This window comes from Pogoniulus pusillus, chromosome 22, assembly GCF_015220805.1.
Source record: "Pogoniulus pusillus isolate bPogPus1 chromosome 22, bPogPus1.pri, whole genome shotgun sequence".
Lineage (NCBI taxonomy): Eukaryota > Metazoa > Chordata > Aves > Piciformes > Lybiidae > Pogoniulus > Pogoniulus pusillus.
Genome location: NC_087285.1, coordinates 14428617 through 14453435, shown reverse-complemented (window position 1 = coordinate 14453435; position 24819 = coordinate 14428617). Strand labels below are relative to the sequence as shown.

At 39.1% G+C, this 24819-nt stretch overlaps 1 protein-coding gene across 2 annotated transcripts in view; it reads right to left on the bottom strand.

The window, feature by feature from the left end:
• Nucleotides 1-2409: 2409 nt before the first annotated feature.
• CPEB4 (cytoplasmic polyadenylation element binding protein 4) overlaps nt 2410-24819 on the bottom strand; it is a 43443-nt gene continuing 21033 nt past the window's right edge. The window contains exons 3-9 of one of the 2 annotated variants that reach the window (XM_064161842.1): nt 16802-16825; nt 14677-14850; nt 12825-12914; nt 12090-12208; nt 10651-10765; nt 10258-10439; nt 2410-6947 (exon numbers count right to left, since the gene is read on the bottom strand). In XM_064161842.1, coding sequence (XP_064017912.1) covers nt 6720-6947; nt 10258-10439; nt 10651-10765; nt 12090-12208; nt 12825-12914; nt 14677-14850; nt 16802-16825 — 932 coding nt within the window. In that variant the 3' untranslated portion in view covers nt 2410-6719. The remainder of the gene's footprint in view (nt 6948-10257; nt 10440-10650; nt 10766-12089; nt 12209-12824; nt 12915-14676; nt 14851-16801; nt 16826-24819) is intronic. The other variant, XM_064161843.1, reaches the window with a different exon arrangement.

Genomic DNA, 24819 nt, shown 5'->3' with positions numbered 1-24819 from the left:
GACAGACACCTCTAAGTTTATAGCATTTTGAGTTGAAATCAGTCAGGGAGTGCCTTGTTTCTGAAGGACATCACCAATTCCACCACCATGGCATCGAAAGAGTTAACCCCACACACACCTGTATTCCAGGACCAAATTTCAAGTCTATCCTACTTGTTCAAAACCATTATCAGATAAACCACTAATAAGCACATGCTTTCTAGAAGACCATTTGCACTTGAAAACAGCATCAAGAACTTGTTACCACATTGGGAGAAGTTGAACTATGACTACTTCCTAACAACCCCAAGGCAGAGAAGAGAGATAAAGCTTCCTTCACCAGTCAAGTCACATGCTAAAAGCTGGTCAATACTGTCTGGTGCTGTTTGGCTGGCAAGAAACGCGGTGCTGAGGAATTCATTGCTCACTGGGCAGGCAACCCACCTCTAGCCTCTGTATTTTTGATCCCAACCATCACAGCATACCAGAGTATTTTTTTTAAGTCATTTTAAGGGATTGGCAGTACCTGCACAGGGTCACCAGTGAAACTTTCAATTCTTGTTAAAAACTAGTTTCTAAAGGCATTAGCTTCTAAGTTTGCCTCATCTGAAAGCAGTGGGAATTGAAGTGATTAGCATCTTGCAGAACTAATCCCATTATAGCTCAGTTCTGCAAGATCTGCATTTCCTGCAGCACCCACAGAAAAGGAAGATACTCAACATCTATTTAACATTTGCAACACCATTCTTTAGATGATGCCACAAGGGATTAGTGACTCAGACACTGACTGTCAGTGCAGTGAGCAGTCTGGTTCTACTGCAGTGCTGTATTTGGGGCAGCAGCATTTCCTCACATGGTACACGTGTGTGTTCCAACTCAATGCTCTGCACAGCAGAGCTACTTCCAGATTTGACTGATGCTAAGCCCTTCGCATCAAAGTAAGAAATCCAACAAAGTCTGGGGAATGCCTCTCCTACTATGAATGCAAAACTCCTGAATCTTATATGTGCAGTTCCTGCTGCCCTTGAAGAGTGAATATATCAGGCTGTTAACACTTCACCTGACTTTCTAGACATTTTGAGTTTAGATATTTTAAGTCAAAGGACAACACTTGCAAGCCCTTTAAAATGCTAGAATTTTTCATTCTGTTAGTATCAGATCATAACCAGGAGACAATTAAAAAAGAATCCTTGCCTGTCCACACCATCCTTGGCTCCACTCTGGCCCTATTCTGGTTATCTTTCTGTCCCAGCTGCACAGTGGTTTCCGACTTCTACGATGCATTACATGTGCCTCAGTGGTATTTTTTTCATTGAACATGACACCTGCCCACTTAGCTTGATTTCACAGCTGTGGATTGGTTTCCATCTTTGTCCCTATGAATTAGCTGCAGAGAACACTAAGTAGAAACAAGTGATGCAGCTACAGTTCTTTGTCTAGGCTGATACGCTTAAGGCTGTGGAAAAAGCAGCAGCAGCAGTGCTGAGGCTGCTGGAAGGCTTTTCCACAGCTTCCGATGAGTACTCAAGCAAGCACCAAATTCACAAAATCAAGCAGTTAGCATTCAATAATCCCTAATGACTACATTTGGACACAAGCAGTAAAAAGGGTTCCTCTCACAGCTTGATTCAAGAGACTGCAGTTCTACAGTCTGCTAGACATCACTCCTTCCATTCCTGCAACACTGCACACTGATTATTTTATCGAATGCAATACTTGTGGTACTTGGCATCTCTCAGGTGGCTATACCTGCTCTCACACACCCCTTACAAAACCACGGTTTGACCAGGACAGCTGAACTTAGTCTTTACACATCATATAGCCAAACGTGTGCTGTACATTTTGTCAAAATCACTTCCCTGAGCCCCACAGTCTTTAGCCACAAAAAAACCCCCTTGGAATACTGTGTCCGGATTTGGACTCCCCAATTCAAAACAAACAGGGATCTGCTGAAGAGAGTCCAGTGGAGAGCTGTGAGGATGATTGTGGGATGTGAACATCTTTCCTGTGAAGAAAGACTGAGAGAATTGGGGCTGTTTAGTCTTGAGAAGAGAAGGCTGAGAGGGAATCTTAACATCTATAAATATCTGAGGGGTGGGTGTTAAGATGAAGGTGATGGTCTCTATTTAGTGGTGCCCAGCGATAGGACAAGGAAGAACGAGTACAAGCTAGCACATGCGAGGTTCCACCTCAACACGAGGAGTTATTTCTTCATGGTGAGGGTGACAGAGCACTGGAACAGGCTGTGGAGTCCCCGTCTCTGGAGACTTTCAAAACCTGCCTGGATGCATTCCTATGTGGCCTGCCCTAGATGACCCTACTTTGGCAAGGGGGATTGGACTCGATCTCTGGAGGTCCCTTCCAACCCCTAACGTTCTGTGATTCTGTGAACCGTGTTTCTACGGCAAGCTTAAAAATAAGAAGAAAGACTGAGTTAAAAGTTTTATTCATTCAACATCTCACATTACAAATATTTAAAAATTATATGCATACTGGTATAAATAGTCATTTGCAAACTATTTAATAACATTAATTTTCACTAGCACTTCAACAAATGAACTCTTTAAAAAAAGTAACTTGTGTTATATAACTTAAGAGTAGAACATACAAAAATATGAACTTAAATGTGAAAATGACTTTAATAAAAAATGAATTACCCTTATTTAAAATGCTATAATAAATACTACAACCTCCCCATACACAGTAAAAACTATATGGAAATTCAGCCAAGTAGTACAATTAACTGACATACTTAAATAACTTTTCCTTCTGATAATATGAGCAATACATCGGGGGGGGGGGGAAGAAAAAAAAAACCAAACAAACCAAACATATTAGGGATTAGTAAAAACTAGACACCCACTTGCTAAAAGTTTCACTTCCAAAAAATATAACAAAAAAATCTGATGAAAATTATAAAAACTAATTATACTTTAAAATTTAAAAATATAAAAAATAAAACAGTTGAATACAATATCGTCCCAATTCTTACAACGCTATCACAGTAGCTTTAAAATAAGATAATAAAATAAAGCAAATGACCAAAACCTTTTATTCCTTTTTTTTTTAAAAAATAATCTCAAATTTACATTAGTAGAAAGTTTGATTTCTGATTCTTTTCTTTAGAAACACCAGCAAGAAAGAGGATTTACTAGAACAGTAGAAAATGACATTTTTAAATGTCTGCAATTAAAAACAAAGAATTACACTGCAAAGATCTTCCAGAAGTCTGAAATAGGTATTGCACATAACTTGAAGTTAACTTGCCACAATTCATCACATTCAAGTTTTAAATCACCTTTTAACAGAAGGTTTTTAACTCTTCAACAAACAAAAGGGGTGAATTATCAAGTCTTTCCAACAGCATCCTTAAAAAACGCTAAATTCATTCACTGCAAGTTTTAAATTTGCATTCTGCAGAGGTCTGTGTATGGAGAAGTAAGATACTATACCAAAAAGCACGGGGCAGTGGGGTTCCTTTACATATAAAATAATCAGAAACACTTTATTTTACATTGCAAAAATAACCATGTAATTACTCTGTAACTACATTGTAAATACATGGCCAGTGCCATGCTAGTGTGATAAAACTACATGCTTAGTAACCCCTTTGCAAATCCAAGTGAGAACCCCTAAGACCGGTAACCCAATTACATGTTAATCATACTCGGAGCTACACGGTAACCCCAACTACAAATGCCATGTAACCAGAAGGACATGTAATCACTATTTAAGTACAGAGTAATGTCTATAATTGTTTATGCCCTGTAAATCGAAGTGTAACCAAATAATCTGTAAACACGCTTGTCACACAATCACAAGTGAATATTAGTAGAATAACGATTTCTTACATTAGTCATGCATACTAACATTACATGCCTGCCACCCAGCAGGCTCTCTTTTACTCTTTAAATAGAATTTAAAAGAGCAGACACGTTTCTGCATCAAACACCTAACATCAATTGTTTCATTAAGATTAAAAATGGCTAAACATTCACCAAAAAACGTCTGCGTCTGTGTCATCGTTTGGAAAAACTCAGTAAGAAGCGGTAGACAATTCTGATGGTTCTTGACTTGGAAATTTCTACACTCTATTTATGCGTTTCAATTTCATGGGTCTAAGGACAGCGTTCATCTGTCACTCTCATGCTTTTTTTTTCTTCTTTAATTCTCAACTTTACATAGACTATTTTCTTAAATTATATGTACACCAAATAGCTGGTGCTGGGCTAAGATGTTTAAGCAACATGCTTTCTTTTCTCTGCAGATTCTAAAATAGCATTGCCAGTGCACGACATCCATAATTCAAAATGTATGCAGAGCACTGAAATGTATAAAAAGCAGAATATAAGAAAATAAAATTTATTAAAATTATTTATATTAAAAAATGAAGTATATGAAGATCTCTCAGTAATAAAAGTACAAAAAGCTACTCTTTGCAATATGAAAAATTGAGGTATTGCATAAAGAGATATCCCGTCAGTGAAAAGTGTGCCTAAAAATGCTCACTGTTGGAAAAACAAGATATACAAAAGTAGTGCATAACAAATATACATTATGTGCATGACAAAATAAGTTAGCTACAAAACACTGTACCGAAATTCAGCAGGTCATGTACAAAGGGAAAATTATTATTCAAAGCTAGTTCTCAAACAGTGTTATTTCTTGTAATGGTAACCCATCTCACCTGTGTTTACTGGGTAGGATCGGCACAATAGCACACCCCAAGCCACCTACAAGCATTAAAAAAATTAAAGGAACATTCCAACTATAATTATGTACTTCAGAGAAAAAAAAGTCCCTGACAATCTACACAAGAGCACTCTGCATTTGCATTACTGTTGTCAATATTTTCAGGGATTTCATTAAAAGCAGCTCCCTTTCTATACTTGACTAGTAGACAGCAAATGTCTCCATTTTGACCTTTGGAACTTGGTAAGGTTCATTAAAGCCTGTATTGAAAATAAAAACTGTTTCTCATAAAGATAGTCTGGGCTCAGGGAAGGGGATGAGGGGGGCCAAAGAAAGCTTTTAATGGAGCAGGTGTTTTCCAAGCAGTGCTGAGGCAAGTCTTTGGTTTGAGAGAATCTAGGATGGAACCAGATGCCACTCGGGCAGTTCAGAAGACTGCCGCTCTATCTGTTTGTTTGCACACTGCTGAATACTCTGTTGAGAAGTTGGCCAGGGCATTAGTTCAAAGTAATAAAAATATTTTTCAGAACTATTCCTTCATTCAACTATTTCAAACTAAACCCCTGCACCCATTCTTTATCATTCAATTAACATGCACTGCGTTAATGCTTCTCAAGGTAGAACTTCTGGGTAATAAAGCAGGCATTAACTTAGCAATGTTGGCACTTCAAATCCCTGTGTTTCTTTACTTCTCCATATTAAGTTCTGAAAGAGGTGGGATCTCAGCTGGGACTTTTTCTACAGGAAGAGTAAGAAAGGCATATGCACAACTTGCACCATTTCATGCACAGACTCAGAAAATAGTGCAAAACAAGACTTGGAAACTACTGAAGGTTCATGCCTTCTGGTGCAACTAAGTTAGAGGGTATTTAAAACTAACTTGACATCCAAGATGGAAAACGAATAAGCAGCCAATTTTTAGTTCATGTGACACAATGGAATATCAAAACTTGAGTAAAAATCAGTGATAGCCTTGAGGTATCTTTAGGTTTTCTACTTTTTCATGTCAAAATGGAGAGCAAAGGCTGGCCCCTGATGAACGTTAGTATATTAGGACATAGAGTTATATATAGCCATCAAAAATAAAAATCTATATATTTATCCTTCAGGAGAGGAAATGCCAGTTAACTAGTTGTTATTAACTCTAGGCTTTGGTAGGATTTCTAGGGCTGTAACCAGACAATTGAGTTCTCTTTCAAAAAGAACAAAGAAAAGAAAAAGGAAAAGTGCACTCCTCCCTCAGTAGTAACTTGACTCAACGTTTACATTCAGGAATTCTTAAAATGTAATCGTTTTGATGAAAATATAGTAAGCTCTGCCTATCTCGTTAGTAATTTGGATGTGGGTGGTAAGTCAGAGGCATGGTCAGATACGAAGCGAGCTAAAATTTCAGCCTCAAAACCCTTAACAGATTTTTTTGTTTCCTTCTTCTTTTTAAAGATCGTTATTATAATGCTGCTTCAACTTTGCTCATGCATTTTTGTTGCTTTAAACATGCTCTTTCCTGTTGGTAGCTAAATGCTAACTTCATCTGTTGCTGGAAAAATCCAAAGTTGAAAGAAAAAGAGAGGCAAAAAACAGGCTTCCCGGGGCGGGGGGGGGGAGGGGGGGGAAGTGTCAGAATAGACTGATAGTGTTATTGTTACATGGTTATTTTAATAAAAGTATTCTTACCTTCTTTATTAACAATAATTTAATTAAAAAACCAAAATACTCTATCGTTTCAATTCTCTTAATATTTTTCTCTCCTCTAAGAAAATGTTGCGTGAAATTAAGTGTTCTCTCGGTAGCAAAGACAAGAGAATGCAATTCACCTGCAACATGTTATCGATACGAAAAGGAGTTCCCAATACAGTTTTCAATGACAAGAGTCTACAAAATATCCATATTATAGGTCGTTCTTTCAGTATTCTATTGTTAAATTACAGACTACTACAAAAGGACATGCTATCTCGAGTAAGAGAAAGGGGAGGGAAGGGGAGGGACGATCAGGATAACAGAAGAGTGCACTTAATTTGAGGCCTGCATATGAGCACTGCAGTGATCATTTAGTTCCAGCGGAATGAAATATGTCTCGGGCGATCTCCTCCCTCCTTCACCAGGGGCTTGTGGAACTCCCTGCCAGCGCGTGAATGGATAGCAGCCCAGCAATATTCACAGTAATACTGCAGACAGGTAACATTAGCACAGAAAAATGGAGCAAATTTTCCACCGCAACGGGCCCCCTGACATTCATCACAAAGCTGATCATCCAAGACATATGGCTTAACTTCCACCTGCGTTCAGAAAACAAGGAGAAAGTTTACAATTCGTAGCAACAAGGTAGGCAACAACAGTTGTAGGCTATTTACTACCTCTGTTCTAGCAGGACTAGAACGGAACAACACACACAAGAATTTTGCCCCTCATTACACAGGATCGTCACCATTAAACACTCACAACTGCAGGCACCTAAAAAATCCTGCTCCCAATGTCCTTATAAACCCCCAGAAACCAATGCTGACCATCCCTATCACACATGCTGCCACTGATTGACAGAAACGACCAATCAACCTGTTGTTACAGAACACACATACAGATTCACATCCAGACCCTGAGCAATTCTGGGGAGGTATTTTTATGTATGGTGATGCACAATTAAGCACTTAGCCTTTCAGGTAAGAATGTAAACTTGTTTACACAACACTGTAACTGCAGATTAAATATGCACGTGATCTGCAAATTTCAGTGTCTGAATTTCCAACCTTAAAAGATTTCATCTGTATCTTCATAAACCCGGCACATTTCTGTTTTCTTTTTCAGTGGCTTTTTCCTCTCAGTGAAAGAAAATCTATCTAATCTTGTTGAGATCAAAAGAGCAGCTTAAGTCAGGACTGATGGCCACCTACGCTGTTGGCATTAAGGGCCAGATGATGAGCAGTAATTGAGTACTGCAAACAAAAAGGAGAAGAAAAAAGTCTTCCAGTTCCTAACTGATAATGACTCACAGGAACTTACCAGCTGGTGCTCCAAAGATACATCCACAATGCAATATCACAGGCTGCTAGCTTTTCATCTAGGCACTTGCATACCAAGACCCAGCCTGCTGTACCGTGGGCTACAAAACCCTGCTCACAGCACTCCAGCGCATTTTCTCTGTGACAGTGAAGCAAAGCTTTGTGTTCTCAGTATGGAAGCTGGCTACAGCACAGCTCGTTCAGACATGCCTACAAGTTTAAATCACAACTGCAGCACTGCTATCCCCTAAAGGTTCAGATTCACCTCAAAACTAGCAATCCCCTTCATTCCTTTGCTCTACTGAACGGTCAAAGGTCTGCGTGACATCAGAAGTGCAACACAAAACTTCACATTAAAAAAGAACAGGTACAGGTCACGTTCTAACGTTTTAGTGAGCTTTTGCTGAAGCTCATTTCATTAGATGTTTACACAAACATTTCCAAATACTCAGAGTGCACCTGGTGTCTCTGCTCTTAACCAGTTATCTCTTAACCTGTTATCTCTGCATCTGGCTTAGGGATGCTCCTGTCAGTGCCTCACAAGGCTCAGTGGCACGCTAGCTCATTCAAATAAGGCCATTCACAAGTTCCTATGTTTCAAACTTAACACAGCTTTATCACAGTTGAGACAGGACGCTGCACTAGTTTGATGCCATTTGTACTAACACTGCATATAAATCACTTGGACACAGTACAGCAGCTTTTTTTTTTAACCTCAGTTTTTCCTCCTCTTCCACTTTCATAGTTGTGTTTCTCCAATACCCCTCCATGCTATTTAAAGGATGAATTGTAAAAGAGCAGAAAAATACTCCCTACACCACCTAGTTTGCTAGGTAGTTTGAGGCTGAGTATTCATTGAGCACTGTTTTCTACAAGTGCCAAGAAGAAAAGCTACAAATCTGCTACGTGAGCCTTCTTAACATGGCCATTCTCTTGCACCATTATGCCTACTCAGCCATATTCAGAGGCCAAGCTGCAGCACAGGTAATTAATTATACCTCTGCCTGCTGTAGCCTGCTACTGCAGCACTGGGTTTTGTGCACGTTTGCAGCCCACAGATATTACTCAGAGTCCTCGTCACGTTTATTTAGTGTGTGCTGAAGTGTCTATGCCAAACACAGCCTGCACTTGTTAGCTGTGCTGGCCAGAGTGAGGTTTCCCAGCTACAAAGCTTAAATTACAGCAACTTCAACTGACACGCTTAGGGTGGCAGCACTCATCTGAAGCTCTGCAGTCATGAGTGCTGCAGGCCACAGAGCAGTTAATTTGCATTCTCTCTTTGAGGGACACACCCTTTAGCAGCACCTCCTTGCCAAATTCTACAGGAAATCCATTGCTGTTACTATTTTTGGTTTTATTTTTACAGAAATGCTTTATTATAAGTATTAATAAATAGTACCTTTTCAATAAAGAGTAGTCTTGCCACTGTTGTGCTTTTATCTCTCTCACATGCCTCAAGCCCTCTAATAATGAACCCCCTGAGCACTTAACTCCCTTCTTATCTTCTGAACTATACACAAAATGGGGAAATAAGGAGTGGGAGAAGGGAAGGGAAATAGATTGCAAAATCTTTGCTAGAGCTCAGAAGTACTTACTCAAATTTGTAGTCCCACCAGCTTCAATGGACCTAATCACCCAAGTGTCTGCTTATGCAAGCAGAAGTTGCACAAGGGCAGCCCAAATTATTTGGACAAAGCTCTATATATTTGAGAGCCAAAATTAGAACAAAGACATTCAGATTTGCAGGCCCATAGTCAAACTGTTTTTACAATTCTTCTACCCGAGTTCTACAGCCAAAGCAGAAGTGAAATGATAATTGGCTAAGTTTGGGGACTTTCCTCTGTTGTAACCATGGAATTCAGAGCAGTAATGACTGTCATGTAAGAAAAATTCAGAGACGAAGCATGAATTGGAAGAGTAGATGTAAGGATCTGAGTTTCTCAAGACTGTGGCCTGAAGATCACTGTAATGGGAAAGTCACATTTTACGTAGAAGAGGGCAGAAAGCAAGTGAACTGCAGATCCATCTGGCATATTCCTTTTACTGATAATAATAAAGGAATAAAAAGTGGACACAGCCTTTCCATAAGCTGTGGAGGCTGACTGTGAGGCTGTTAATACATGCTAACAAGCTCACAATGCATTACTGCCATGCTCTTTGGGAACACCCAGCACACAATGTGTAACACTAGGGCCAAATTCTGCCCGCTCTCTCAAAAGAGGCAGGAGTAAGAATGGCTGCATCCTTGGCACACACCTTACTCCCTGAGATTGTACAAACACTACAAGTGCAAATACTTGCAGTGAGAGTGCAATATCCTTATAAAAGGGCAAGGCAGCTGACATGCTTCCCATTATGCAAAGCAATTTGAGAAAATCTGCTTCACAGTTGCCTCCCACGTTCCAGAAGCAACAGTTCTGTACCACTCCTTCATTTTTATTCTGTGTTGTATCTAAGTGGCACAATCTAGCCCTAAATATGCAACTAATCTGATATAACATTTACAGTCTTCACAATGACACACATTTACATGGAACAGCATTTCTAGAGAAAGCACTGAACAAAAATAGAACACGCTTGAAGACCTTACCCGTTTATCTATCTCTCCATGCTGCAGCTGAACAAAGCGAGCACTGATAGCAGCTATGTAACTCTGTTGATTAGAAAATGCAACCCGCCCAGCTCCTTTTGGGTACTTCAGCTCGGGGTCTGTGTCAATTCCAGCATAGCACACCCCTCCGTACAGCCGATCCATTATCATTGCAAGTTCCACTGCAGCAGGAAGGAAAATTAAACAGCCATGTACACTTGGTAATTTTCTCTGCGAGCATCAACTCTAACGGCCCATTTGTATTCACCCCCCCCAACTACGAGTGTTAAGAACACTTTATACTTTCCTTGCTGAAGTAACTTGTTTCCCCCCTGGCTCCCCAAACCAGACAGCACATTCACCATGCCCAGTGCTGCAGAACACACAGTGTACCTGCTCGTAAAGGCCGAGGAACACCACCAACAAAAATGGTTTTTCGTGGGTCAAGAGGCTGTGAACCATCCATAACAAAATCACTATCACTAAGGTTCCAAGGCCGGATCTGAACCTATGGACAAAAAACCCTGTGTTTTTTAACAATTCACAATTCAAAGGATCTCAGTAATAGAAATTTAAACAGTATCCTATAGAGAATATAAAGAAGAAAACCTCTTCAACAGCTGTACTTCCTAAACTAATTTTCTAGTTGTTCAGCAACTATTTCTCGAAACGAAATAATGAGCTCTGTTCAGACAGACCACTTGACCATGCTAAATTTCATCACTTCCTTGTTACCCAAATTTCAGGGTAAAAACTCACCCTCTACTTAGACATTTACTTAATCATGCCTGAGCTGTGCTGTCTGACCCACTCTGGTGCATACATATCTACACTATTTGTGTTGTTCTAGCCAAGTGTGAGCACCAGACTAGCGTTATCTCAGTGTGACAGACTCCAGTGCACCAAATTGCGTTTATTTACCATGCAAAACTGCCTGCCTTCTATTTGCCCACAGCTGGCCAAATGAGAGAGAAGTACAGGAATAGAGCAGAAGTCTCTCCAACTACTAAGAGACTTGCATCAGCCCCAAACCCATCTGTATCAACAATTCAGTATTCAATGTCACATACATCTCTGCTGTGAGGATAGACTGAGGACCCTGGGGTTGTTCAGCCTAGAGAAGAGAAGACTTGAGGGGGATCTTAGAGCTGCCTTCCAGTACTTGAAGGGATCTTACAGGAAGGCTGGAGAGAGACATTTCATAAGGGTATCTAGAGACAGGACAAGGGGGAATGGTTTTAAGGTGACAGAGAGTAGAGTCAGACTGGATCTTAGCAAGATGTTCTTTAGGATGAGGATGGTGAGACTCTGGAATAGACTGTCCAGGGAAGTTGTGGATGTCTCCTTCCTGAGGGTGTTGAAGGCTGGATGAGGCCCTATGCAGCTGAGTCTAGTCGAGAGACAGCCCTGCCCATGGTTGGGAGGTTGGAGTAGATGATCTCTAAGGTCACTTCCAACCTAAGCCATTCTATTATTCTGTTTCAGATTTAATTTGTCTTTGTCAAAACATGTTACAAGCATCAGTCAGACAATATGAACTCTACTCTTCAATCAATAGAAAGCATGCAATAGTAGTCTGGAAGTGTATTTATTGTATCAGCAATGGTGAAATTTAGCAACCCTTTTTCTAACAAAGATACTAACTGTAACTAGACTAAAAAAAATTCACCATGTCTAGTCTAAAAATAAGTAAGTTGGTGCTTGAGAGCTTGTTTTGACGTCTTTAAGAAATTTAATTATTAGCATTCAGAAAAAAAGGGGAAAAGGCATCTGAAGAGAACAAGTCCAGGTTATCATTCAGGAATTGTGCAGGCCCTGACAATTCCACCTACCGGTTTGTCTTTGATAGTGGGGCTGGAAACACACAGATAGAGCTTTCCATCTTCTTCAATACATGCATCAATCAGTGCCTGCACAGAGCTTTCATCTTGAAACAGCAAAAATGCATATCCTACAAAAGAGAAAATAAACACAACTTCTTTGGTCTATTTGCCTATAGAATAATTCTTTAACCCAGAAGTATTCTTGGCTCCATGTGCTAACACACAGTAACGGATAAACTTTGAGATGCTCTCACACGTTTCCAACCCAGCAAGTTCACTGCAAAGGCACAAAGGAAAGCAGGGAGCTTGCTGATCAGCACACTCTCTCTCCCTTTCCTCTGAAAGGCTAAGCAAGCAGTATGAACTGAATAAAAGCCACAGCTGTAGTGACAAACCTGCCAGGAGGGCTGTTAATATAAGGCATAAATCATTCCCAGCTTCTGTGGAGGGCATTTATTCCCTTCAAAGAGGACTAGTCTTGACTATTATGACAAAAATTAGGAACAGCAGAGGGAGAAAAAAATATATAAACTAAAAACAGGAAGGAAGATTTTTTTTTTTAGTGCAGAACAATCACAAAGTCACAGTCTACCTTCCACCGGTTTATAACAATCCCAAGGATTCAGCTTTTTAACCCCTGAACACTAGGTCACTGTCACAGAAATCTTGTCTAAAATGGGGGAGTCTTATCTAGAAAAAAATTCATCTAAACTGCTCCTGTGTTATTAGGACACAGGTATTTACCTTTAGGAGGAAAGTAAGATTTGCTCTCTGCCTTGTGAGGCCAGTCTACAATCAAAGGTCCAAAGCGACGAAAACTAGCAGTGATCTCATCTGTAAAGCAAGAAGGGGAAAGGCACAAACTGAAACCTCAACAAATTGAATGAAATTGAATTGAAGAACACTGATTTCAGGCAGCTTTATCCTGTAAATAACCATTCTGTGACTCTAAAGGTTCAGCAGCTTATAGCAAAGCTTACTAGCTGATGCGGAATCTTCATTACAAGTCAGAACACACATTACAAAACAAGAAAGATCAAAGATCAAGCTCTTCTTTCCACTAGTGATTAGCAATAGAAACGCATAACTCAGTAATTCACAGAAATGGAGTCACTACATCTATACAGCCATCATTATCCAGCTTCAGCTATCCTCCCACAAAGAGTTTAGGGACAATTTGCCAACTTGCTACTAAGCAATCAACCTTGCCAATATGCCCTGTAACTTCAGTAAGACTGGGAAAGAAATGGAAGGGATTATTACAAGACCCAGCCATGCCTGTTCATACCACACAACAGTGCCATGTGTGCAAACACTCTCTGAGCTTAACCTCAAAATAACAGAGCAAACTTGCAGGGCACAGTTACACAATTTCATAGGAGAGATGGCAAGAACATACTGTTACATCAAGAAGCAATTCTTGCATCCACCTCAGTTCTGCTTTCAACCTCAAATTACTGGTATATGCCAGTCCCATAGAAGTCTTCTAGCTGCAATTCTGTTCTTGCAACTGATTACTCCTTTTTCTTCTCAACAAACACATTTGAACCACTTCTAAAGTTCTCTGGATATGAACTTTTCACTAAAACACTGAAACAAAACCCCCCAAACTTCACATCACTGGAGCACACACACTGCTCAGCTGCATTCTGGTTATGTTATTCTAAAACCACAATGTCAACAAAGTTAAAAAATAAACAAAGCTCCAACAATGAAACAGAAGTTGAAGATCATTTTTCCTCTTGTAAACACCGTGGTATGCTTGACCTTTTAATAATACAGTAGTTCTTATGTTTGACATGGACATCAGTTTGTCACTTCACAGTAGCACACACTGCAGTGCATCAGAATCACTCTCCTTGACAGAAAAAAAGTGGTTATTAAAACGATTCTGTGATTAAGAAAAAAGTACTCTCCAGACTTACTGTTGCTGTAGTTATGCTAACCACTGCCCCAGCACACTCACATACAGAATACAAAACTCTGGAGGAGTGAAGTTTCACAATTGTGGATGACTTCCCCACTTCGAGGTAACTGCAGCATTCCTCATGATGGACCCACCACAAATTCCCAGCTCCTCATTGTATGCAACTAGCACAGATTCACTCCTGTCTGAGTTCTCACCATGCACATGTCAGAAGCTACCAAAGGACATAATCAGGGCCAAAGACAAACTCTGAGAACTACATATAGGCAGCTGATTTACTGTATTATACACACTTCATAAAACTACCAGCAATACTTTTCCTATTACTGCCTTATGGTGCCTATGAAACTATTGCAAGTATTTAGGAGTCTCAACATGTGATATTTTCCTGTTCATTTTTGCACCACTACCCTTCTTTTATAATTTTTATACTGCAGTAGTCAGTAAAACATGGAGACATACATGATTTTGTTCTTCAATGGCTGAAAATGCTACAGCCTAAACTAGCTTGAATTATCACACTTGCCATGGACTGAGAGTGGTAATACACAAAGGGCCATTTACATATGGACACCTTTCCCTGGTGGAAGAAAAAACCCAGTCAATTATTAGCTAACAGACAAAGAGCTTCACATCACAGTATGACAGAAGGAGATTTTCTGGGTGTACCTTCATCAATATCTGGTGGCAGTCCGCCAACAAAGACCTTACGGGAATACCGCTCCACTCGTTCTCCATTCTGATGGGAGAAGCAGTGAGGTGATCCTAAACCACTGTGAAGAGTCTGATCCCCACGTCCATCATCCAAGAACCCGTCCTCCATTGGAAACAGTGAAGACTGACCTGAGGAGGGGTTAAAAAAGGGAAAAAGCCATACTAACAGAACAAAGCATACATGGATTAAATACTGCAGCATCGTTGCTGCACTGGCAGCAGAACAGTTTCCAATCTTCCTTTTAATGAGCAGTTTTATTCTCAATTTCAAGTGACACATAGATTTCAATATCACTCAGTAACTCAAATGCAGAGAGTATTATGCCAGCTTCTTTGTAACTGTACTACAACTAATGAAAATTTGAAGCTTCTAATGGACGTTCAGGTTGGTTCAGGTTGACCACTTTCCATACTACTTTGTGTTTCCAATTAGATTTCTCCTGAAAAGGCACAAAACCAGAACAGAATATAAACTTCCCCACCCCCCCCAGGACTTTCCCAATGCCAGATATCACTAAGACCTAAGCCACATATGTATTTCACTTTCCAGTGAACAGCTTTTTACAGTGAGTAGCTACAATTGCACGGTGAAGATGGGAAAACAAAAATTCTACCAGCTAAACATATTACACATGGAAATTAACTGATATCCAAATATACCAGAAACCACCCACAAAAAATACCCTGGTAAAACCAGGAAGACTCACTGTAACTTACTGCAAATGCAGTTTGAAAACTAGGCAATCCTCTGTCACTTCTAGTTTGCTCAGATGTTACAACAGAGAGAGAAAATGTTGTAAGCATGCTTCTCCTCACAGCCCAATATTCTTTTATGATAATCTTTACCAGCTATTTCCTTAATAATATTTATTACTTTTAAATATGATTTTGATTTATAAATGCAACTGTGTAATTTGAGAAACAGAACACACAAACTGATCTCTTCCATTAAGCAACCCTTTAGTTATAGCATTTGATATCTTGACAACGAACTGCATAGACTTCTACTCATTTAAAGACCATTTTAGGGACAAATAAGTAGACATAGGAAAAATAAGCAAATAAAGGAAGTATGCTACAAGTTGTAGATGCATTTCCTTTTGCCTAAGATGGAATATACTATGTCTGCATTTTCAGAATTCATTACAATCCACCACAGTAATGTATTGATAAAGTTCATTTATCCTGCTCATGTTTCCTTCCTTTGAAATAAACTGATTTTTAAACAAGAAAACATCTTGAAAACAGAAAACCTGACCAGCTGAAATATCTAGGTATTTTCCATGCAAAAATCAAGCAGCTAAGAAGCTTAAGGAAAAAAAATACAATAAAATCCACACTCCATAGAATTTATATGACTAAAACTGGAAGGCTTGGTCAGTTTGCTTTATCTGAAAGTTCAAGAATCTTTGTATAACTCTCATTAAAATACAAATGAGCAATCATCAGACCTATTTTCATAGCTAGGCAAAACTGCTTCCTACTATGATAAAGATATTGTAGCATAGACCTAAATGTTGTTTTGTTTTCCCCTAATGAACTGATGCAATTTGTTTCACCACTTAAGACCCAAATCCTGCAGGATTTGTTGGATGGAACAATTCTCTACACCTAAAAACCTTTTTCAGGTTACTCAGCATTTTCACTGCTGTAAGATGCATGCTTGCAGGATGTGGTTCTTTAATCTTGCAGCCCAGGACATACACTCACTGTAAATCTATCCTTTATCAAGAAAACCATCAGCATCCCAAAAAGGACATCAAAAAGCAAACCCTTCTCCAGCATTGGCATTCATAACATACACACAAACACAGCAATAGATATAGCCCTCCAGTGTAACAAATCACACAGATGATGGCCACTGAGAAGGACTGTGATCACTTCAGACTCAGCAGGACTACTGTGGAGTACTACCTAATTCAGTTAAAATGTTTATTTATGGCATGCAGACTATGTAAACTTATGTGAAACTGACCCTTTATAATCTTAATTGTCGGAGTTTCCCCTCTAGTAACAACTTAATGCTATTTCTCCCATGAGACATTGTCAACATTAGAAAATTAAATAGGAATATTGTTACCTCGCCTTCTCCCATATGTCCTTGCTGCATGTTAAATGAGAAAGAAAACAGCCTTTCAATCATTGTTATAAGGACCAAAAGACCTTGTTTTATCGCCTTTATGCTAACTCAGTGACTCTCAAACCCTTCTTTTTGTACTTCAGGTCATTTAAAATGTTGTTCACAAGCTGACCTCCCCCACCGCCCACAATACCACACCTTCCTTGCACCACCTCTGTCATTTATTGATGAAGCATTGATAGGAGGCTGACAAAGTATGGATACTAAAAGAGACTTTTGGAAAACAATTTTAGTTCTTAATTTGCACATTCATTTTCAAATTCATTTCATAATCCTTTGCTGGGTGTGTGTATCCTGTGATCTACAAGTAAATGGATCTCTCCTTAACCACCAGGTCTCCTGACACATTCAACACACCATGCTCTCCACCTTGCCCAGTCCAAGCACCAGGCTTCATCTCAAATGCAGGAAAAGCCCTAACACAAAGAAAGTGGAGGACTATTGTATTGATTACAGTTTTGGAATTAGGTTGCTATAAAAGCTTTGCAAAATCCTTAAACTGTTCCTGGTAAATAACCACCTGGAAAAAGCTTCTTGTCAAGGAGAAAATGTCAGGGCCACTGAAATTGCCTTTCAGACCTCCTACAGTCTGTGTACTGCAGGATACAGATTCTCTCACACTAACTTGATACATTTCACTGTAATTATTTGACAGTTACCCACTGCTTCCTACTTTTCATTTCCAAAGCAAATCAATTCTACCACTTAAAAAAAATGACAGCATTTTTCTGTGCTGGCTTTTATGACCCGTTGTCAGTATATGGCCAAACTTTCCAATCCAACTTGCACATTCTTTCTCTTCTAATCTCTTTAAAACCTGCATCTGAAAGCAGGCCAACTGTTTTCAAAACCTGGTTTCTCCTGGCAAGTCCTGTGAGAAACTCTGAGCACATCATGCATTCTATTTTGCTTCCTCGTTCAAAGTCGAGGCTGACAATTCATTTAAGCTATTCCAATATTTGCAAACCACAACAAAACAGGAGCAATTTCCTCTTCCAAAATAAAAATCATATCAATCCAATTTACTTCATGATTATTTAACATCTGTACCATCACTTTACTTCTCTGATCTGTTGTTGATAGAGGTACTCACAATTAACAACAGGAATACAAAATAACAAAGCCCCAGACTCCTTTGGCTTGGAGCTCAACCTCTAGTGTTCACACAGGTACTGTCTTTATGGGTAAATCTTAAAGGCTGAGGGTCTTCACAAGTATCATTTTTCCACTGTCATTCTGTATTTAGAAACCCAAGATGCTCATATAGTCCTCAGAGCAAAAGGTTTTAAGGAATTTGTCCTTCATGGAAAGCAATCAGCAATCTTACTGCATTTGTGACAAAGCTCAGAAGCCTTTGCCTATTTTAGAAATCACTGAGCACTTTGGAAGCCAGCTCTGCCTATAAAGCCATAGAAACCTTGCTTGTGGTTTCTAAATTGCTAACAAAACCACACAAACTCCTTCGCTTGGTACACCCATTCTTGGCACCAAAGCACACAGCACAGACATGATTCCCACCACGGATCTGTGACCACAATTTAGGTCAGCAGACTCCTCACTGCTTCACCACCTGTGTCACACAAAGCAATTGGCTTTTTCTCCATTACCAGTACAGAGGACAAAAACAAGTCAAAAAAAGCTTAGCCACCAGCTAGTAAGTTATTTCCAGTGCCAAGTACTACTGAAGAGATTTTGAGAACCAAATACTAAGATTCTTCCTTTTTACTTCTTGATTTGCTTCTTATTTTCTACATTTCCTTCACCTAAACCACAACACACCAACATTGACATTCCAAACCATTTCTCAGGAGCCACATTTTATAAACCACCCCAGTGCACACAGATACAAACTTTCCCTGCTCACTGAATTCAGAGCTCATCACACGCCATTAATTTCACACAATGTAACTCACAACATTGAAACTAAAGAATGTTCTTTTGGCAGGCCAGGACAGCTAACTGTGATTTACCAATTCTGTCCCTGGCTTTCATAATTTCATCTTAAGAGAAATCTTTGCTTCATGAGTACCCTAGTTAAGCTGCAACACAAATGAAGCTTTAAAGTAACTGTTACCAGCCAGAGAAAAAGATTTAATTCTAACTCTCAAGACATTTGCCTATTTCCTGCTGAGAAATGAGACCACTACAGTGTTGGGTTGGATTCCCCTCTTCCCATTTCTTCAGGATTTCAGATAATTGCCCAAAGGGCCTAGGACAGATTTGCTAACCTCACGAGATATTTAAGCAAGAGTTATGTTACAAAACTTAAAAAATATAAAGCATTTATGCAACTTAATAATCTATGCAGAGAGATTTTCCCAATAAAAACAGTCTGAAATTTAAAATGCTCTTAGGAGCTGCTTCAACTCCCTGCAACACTCTTTGTTTTATGCAGGCAATGAAGCCATGCAGAAAGCCAAAAATCTTTTGCAAAAATCTGCTGCAAGGAACTTAAGAAGTATGAAACAAACCCCAACGTTTGTGTCTTCTCTTCATTTGAGACACTTAACAGGCTCCTGCCCACCTTTCTTTTCTGTTTTCCTTTTGATTATTTTTTTAATCATATCCTTGTTCTCTAAAGTACCTGCAACGAAATGGTTTGAGCCTTCTTCTCTCTATAGGAAGTATAATAAAGAATGTCAGTGTGCTGTATATAATCACACATGTAAATCTGTTTCAAGCACACAGCTCCCAGACACAAAGGTATTCTGCTGAAGGCGCATGAAAAATGTATGCAGCATCTCTACATCACCCAAACTTACTATAAGCTTGTCCTGCAAAAAGTGTGCCCAGGCTGAGGACCTAAAACTCTTTAATGGCTCTCGCTGCTTCTCAGTCTGAAGGATGGCAGCAATTTCAGGTGCACTTTGGGCCATTAAATGCGGAAAATTTACATTAAAATGTGAGTTCAAGGGCAGACTGTTTAAAGCAAAAGGACCAGCAAACAAGATCCATATCAGCTGTAAATGTCAGGCCAGCTTTAAAGGCCATGGTACAACTAGGAGAATTACACAAGCATCTGTAGGCAATATTGTAAAATCCTCCAATGAGCAGGGAAGCTGAATGCTTGAAGCTGAATTACAGCCGTACCTTGCTGTACGGCTGTAATTCTCACTACCTTGCTGTAGTTGTTTTAAGGCTAGGTTGATATAATACCTGTCCAGTTCTGTACCCAATTCTTATCTCTAGTCCAAGATCTCCTCGAGGCAGGGACTCTGTTTTTTACCTTGGCACACTAACACACCACAATCCTTTACATTAGTCACTGCTACACTGCCCTCATTTCTTCCCTCTTAAAGATCAAACCAGACTAGCTTCATCAGTCAATTCCAAGTCAAGTTTCTATGCACATTATCCACTGAAGTTACAAGAGAAGCATTTTTGAGATTTAAAAAGGATAAATATTCATGTCGACTTCTCACTTAATTCGATTATGAGAATGAGTACGACCCAATCATGCCTTTCCATCAGGCATTAGCTCTGCCACTGAGAGGGCTTCCTGCCATCCAACTCCAGGAAAGCATGGAAACTTCTACTAAATTGCATATACTCTTCCACATTCTACACCAGCCACAAGTTCAGGGAAAAACGTTCAAGCTGAACAAGGTTTTGCTGAACTGATCCTAATTCCATAAATTTTGTGAATGAAATAGTGATTTTAACTGCCAATTTGTAGGGGCAGAAAGTGACAAACATGAAGCTGCAGTACAAACAAGGGAGCCAGTACTGGGGAAACAGGCTAGAACTCTTGCAGATGATAGCAATGAAGAGCAGAGGGGAGAACGAAGCTCCTATAACCATCCTCAACTATTTATTAACCACTAAATACATAGAAATAAGTGTAAGTGTCCAGATTTTCTTTTTAAAGGGAAATAATGAGGTTTTCTCTAAGACTATATTGAAGTCTTCTCATGTTATTAAAAATCTTTTAACTGTAAATGGTCACAGGTGGCCAGTTTCTTATGTTGGAAGGCAAATATGATCCCTCCACCAACCCAGAGTTTGAAGCTTTCACTAAAACAGTTTACTCTGGTAGTCATTTTCTTCCCCTCAATAGAAGACAGGGAGGTAAATTGGTGCCGTTCTATTTTCCATTTCTTTTGGGACTTAACTTTTAGAGGAAGAGAAGTACTGAAATTTCACAGCATTAGTCCTAAATGAGAGGTAGATGTTCTTGAATCTAGTCTAGAAAACAGTTATGCTGTCATGAGTTTTATATTTAAATTATTTTTTTTTAAAAAATGAAGTACAACCTGGTTTTGCCATTCTAACAGCAAAGCTTTATTTCTAGATAATTCTACACTGAACTGTATTTTGCAATTGGAACAAGAGTAGCAAGGCTGTGCACAAGCCCACTAAACACTATTTTATTCCCTTTCCACCTACTACTCCCTGAGGGCAGATAGGGTTGATTATAACTCAGGAGTTTGATGTTATCATCACTTCATGTTTCACAGTGCATTTCATATGTAATGCACGGAGCACATTCTATAAGGTCATCTCAAGCTCTCTTTCACCAATGAAGCATTTAATCTTATCCTTAACTAAGTCAAAAGCAGGAAAAAAAATAAAATTCTGAAAACCATCTACATTTAACTTACTTTTGGCTAAATTATCTCTGTGTATGAAGGAGAAATTCCCAGAGCAAAGTGGCTATTTTCAGAGAGGTATATAGATTTTCTCAAATTAGGGACATAAAAATAATTTCTTTCTATTTAAAATTAGGGATATAAAAATCATTTCTTTCTATCTAAAAGACTCTTACAACTTAAGTCTTGGACGATGTTTTCAGTAGGAAAGTAGATAGTGTTATGAAGTGCTCCATGGCAGGAAAGAAGTACTAGCTTTTATGCATTCCTTGATTTTTAGTTCTAAAAAAGTAAGGACAAAATAATTAGATTACATATCCATGATTGCTAACCTAAGACATGTGCATATGCCCAGTTCAAGCACATAATCTCATTTCTGTCAAATTATCCTGAGCATATGATCTGTGGCACAACAGCTAGTGCATGGCAGAGTGGTAGAGACATGTGACACCTAATCCAGGATAAATTTTGTCAGTACAGAATAAACAGATCAGAAATTTTATCAAACCTACACTGACAGTGAATTTACTCCATGACAGAACTTTGCATCTTACTCTCAGAGACCTCTTCATGATACTGTCAAATGGGATCCCTGTTTTAAAAAAAACTCTTCTCAAAAATGTGCTACTAAAAAGAAGTATGAGAGATTCCCTGTTTTGTGCACTTCAAACATATCGAGCTTCAAAGAATTAAAACCAGCCAAACAACGTTGCCTTATTTCACAATGTCCTTATAAAAATTAAACACCTCTATATACACACATCTGGACAGTGTGTATTTGTCACATTTCTAGCTATGTCAAGGTCAGCATGAAACTAGAAAAGCAGACCACATTTGGCTGCACAGTAAAATCAAGGATTTCACATTTGGCTGCACAGTAAAATCAAGGATTAACACCTTTGGAAATATTGATTCTGCAAAATCAAGTGGTAAAGTTGCCAAAACCTGCATTTGTTTCCTTCTAATTTATTTCTAAAGAACTACAACAAACTGTAATGAGAACTACAGCTTTTGTTTATGTCCAAGGTGTCCAAACAAAATGTTGAAAAGCAAAAGCACTATTGTAGGTGTAAGTATTAGGCTTATTTCAAGTAAGCCAGATGCCTGAAGACAAGTGTTTACCCATTCCTTCTGTCAAGAACACAAACAAAATGAAGTTTTTGGTATTGCATAGCATTTGAGTACAGATCTGACAATACCATCTTTCATTTTAAATTCCAGGTCACTGTCACAAAATACAACTTACACACAACAAGCAAACAGGTTTCTTCTAGGAGCCTGAAGAGAAGAATCTCCTTATAAAAGCCTTTTAGTGCTGGTTCTTTTGATGGAAACACTCTTTTACCTGCAATTATCTTCAATTAATTGGCTTCACCTAGCAAAAAGGTAGAACTTGACTGTACAGCACAAAGTTGATTATCAGAATAACAACTTCTAATAGCAGAATAATAAATTCTAATAGTTTGACTGTTGACAACTTCATACATCGAATGACCAGGAGGGGAGCAAAGGGGAAGAGATACTGAAAAACAGTGAAAATGAAAGCCTTTGCTTTCAAGGCTTGTACAATGAGCTGCAGGTTTCAGGGCTTTAATCTCTCTAAAGCAAAACTGCCTCACTGAAGAGACTGTGCAGTTATATTTAGAAAAGAATAATGTTGGGGAAAAACCAGCCCAACTGCTAATGGCTCTCATTCCCATGCACTGCACAAACCCAGCAGTAGCTGTATCCAGACACAAGGCAGAATAGCTCATGGGCTTCCACCAACTCAGCCAGGCCAGGCCAGCAGTGGTTCAAATCCGCCTTTGTGAAGGAGCTCAAGCTAACTCACAGACCGGGCAACTGAGGCAAGAAGTCCTGACACGCTTCCAGCATGCTAATCAAGCATCAGCAGGGTGGGGGGAAACTGAAAGGAGGAGGGGGGGTTGTCAACTATGAAAATGGCTGGGTCCGTATGAAAGCTTTAAAAGCCACCAACATTACATTACTATTCCTTTACTGCTGCTGATCTGCCAGACTAACATAGTGCCACATGGACTCAACCTCGAGATGATCTTTCATACCTTTCAACAACTACTTAACAACTTATGGAAAGGTGACAAATCAAGTCCAGCCTCCCTCCTTTCAAAGATACAGAAGCTTCAAAGCTACCTTTGAAGTTTTCTTCAGTAGCAAAAAGAACACAGAGACATTTTCTCCTGAACAAACTTGCTATAAATCCTAAACAGTTCTGTCTCCAAGGTGTCCATTTTTCTGTAGGTCCTATGATGTTACTGCAAATCAATTTAAGTGGACCCCTTAAATATCATATGTATTTGGCTATAACTCTTTAGAGTCTCAGAGTCACAGATAAGAAACCAAAAGCAAAAAACAAGAGCAAACCATGGAGCACATCTCTCTGCTGGAGTTTGGATGTTAACTGAAATGACACATGTATTTCAGAAAAGCAGGCACCCCACTGCTGGTGGCACTGAGCTTTATTTTATATTAACATATGAGCTCTGGACAACAAACAAGAGTTCTAAAAAAACCCAGTCTTTTCACTCAGTACATCTTCCAGTTTATGATATGGCATAATTGGCATTATTTATCTTTTGAACACTTAAATTATTATTATATTAGATTTAAAAGTAAAAAAATATTAAATAAATGCAGGGTTTGCAGCTGGAAGAAGGAAAAGCATTATGCAAGCAAAGAGCAAATCAGGTTCTCAGCCACAGAAATACTTTGAACGTGGTCACTTCAGTAAATTCCAAATTACATACCAATGATGTGCTTTCTGACAGGAGGAGAGAATGGGATGTCATGTGCTAAAATTCACTAGACAAGACTTTATTTTGCAAGTGTTGGTAAGAGTAATTTATTGAACCTATTACTGAACGTATAGAACAACTTATAAAAACATGGAAAAGATGATGAAATTTCACACATCTCCCATTTGCCTTCATGCTTCATATGTACTGTGCTTCTGGACCCTTTACTGGTAGCATTTCACCTCAAGAGATGCTGGTGTCTGCCTATACTACCATACCTACACCATGTATTCTGCCCATGCTTTAATGGATAACCTGAAATGCAACTCCTGCATGTGATTTGCAAGAGCTGGATTTGCACCGACAGATGTTTCCATGCTGCAAGATTTAAAACCGGAGTTCCTTAAGTACAATAATAGGTTCAAAGGAACTTATTTTTGTCTGTGGAAAGAATGATCACAAGACAGCCTGGAATGCAACATGAGGGCTTTGTTCCATTTTAAAGCATCCTCTTACTTCACTCCCAAACAATAAGGAAATAGTAACACAAGCAAGTAAGTATCAAACACTCTTAAGTCTTTGCAGCGTAACTTTGCCCTGTTCTTCTTTTTTACAG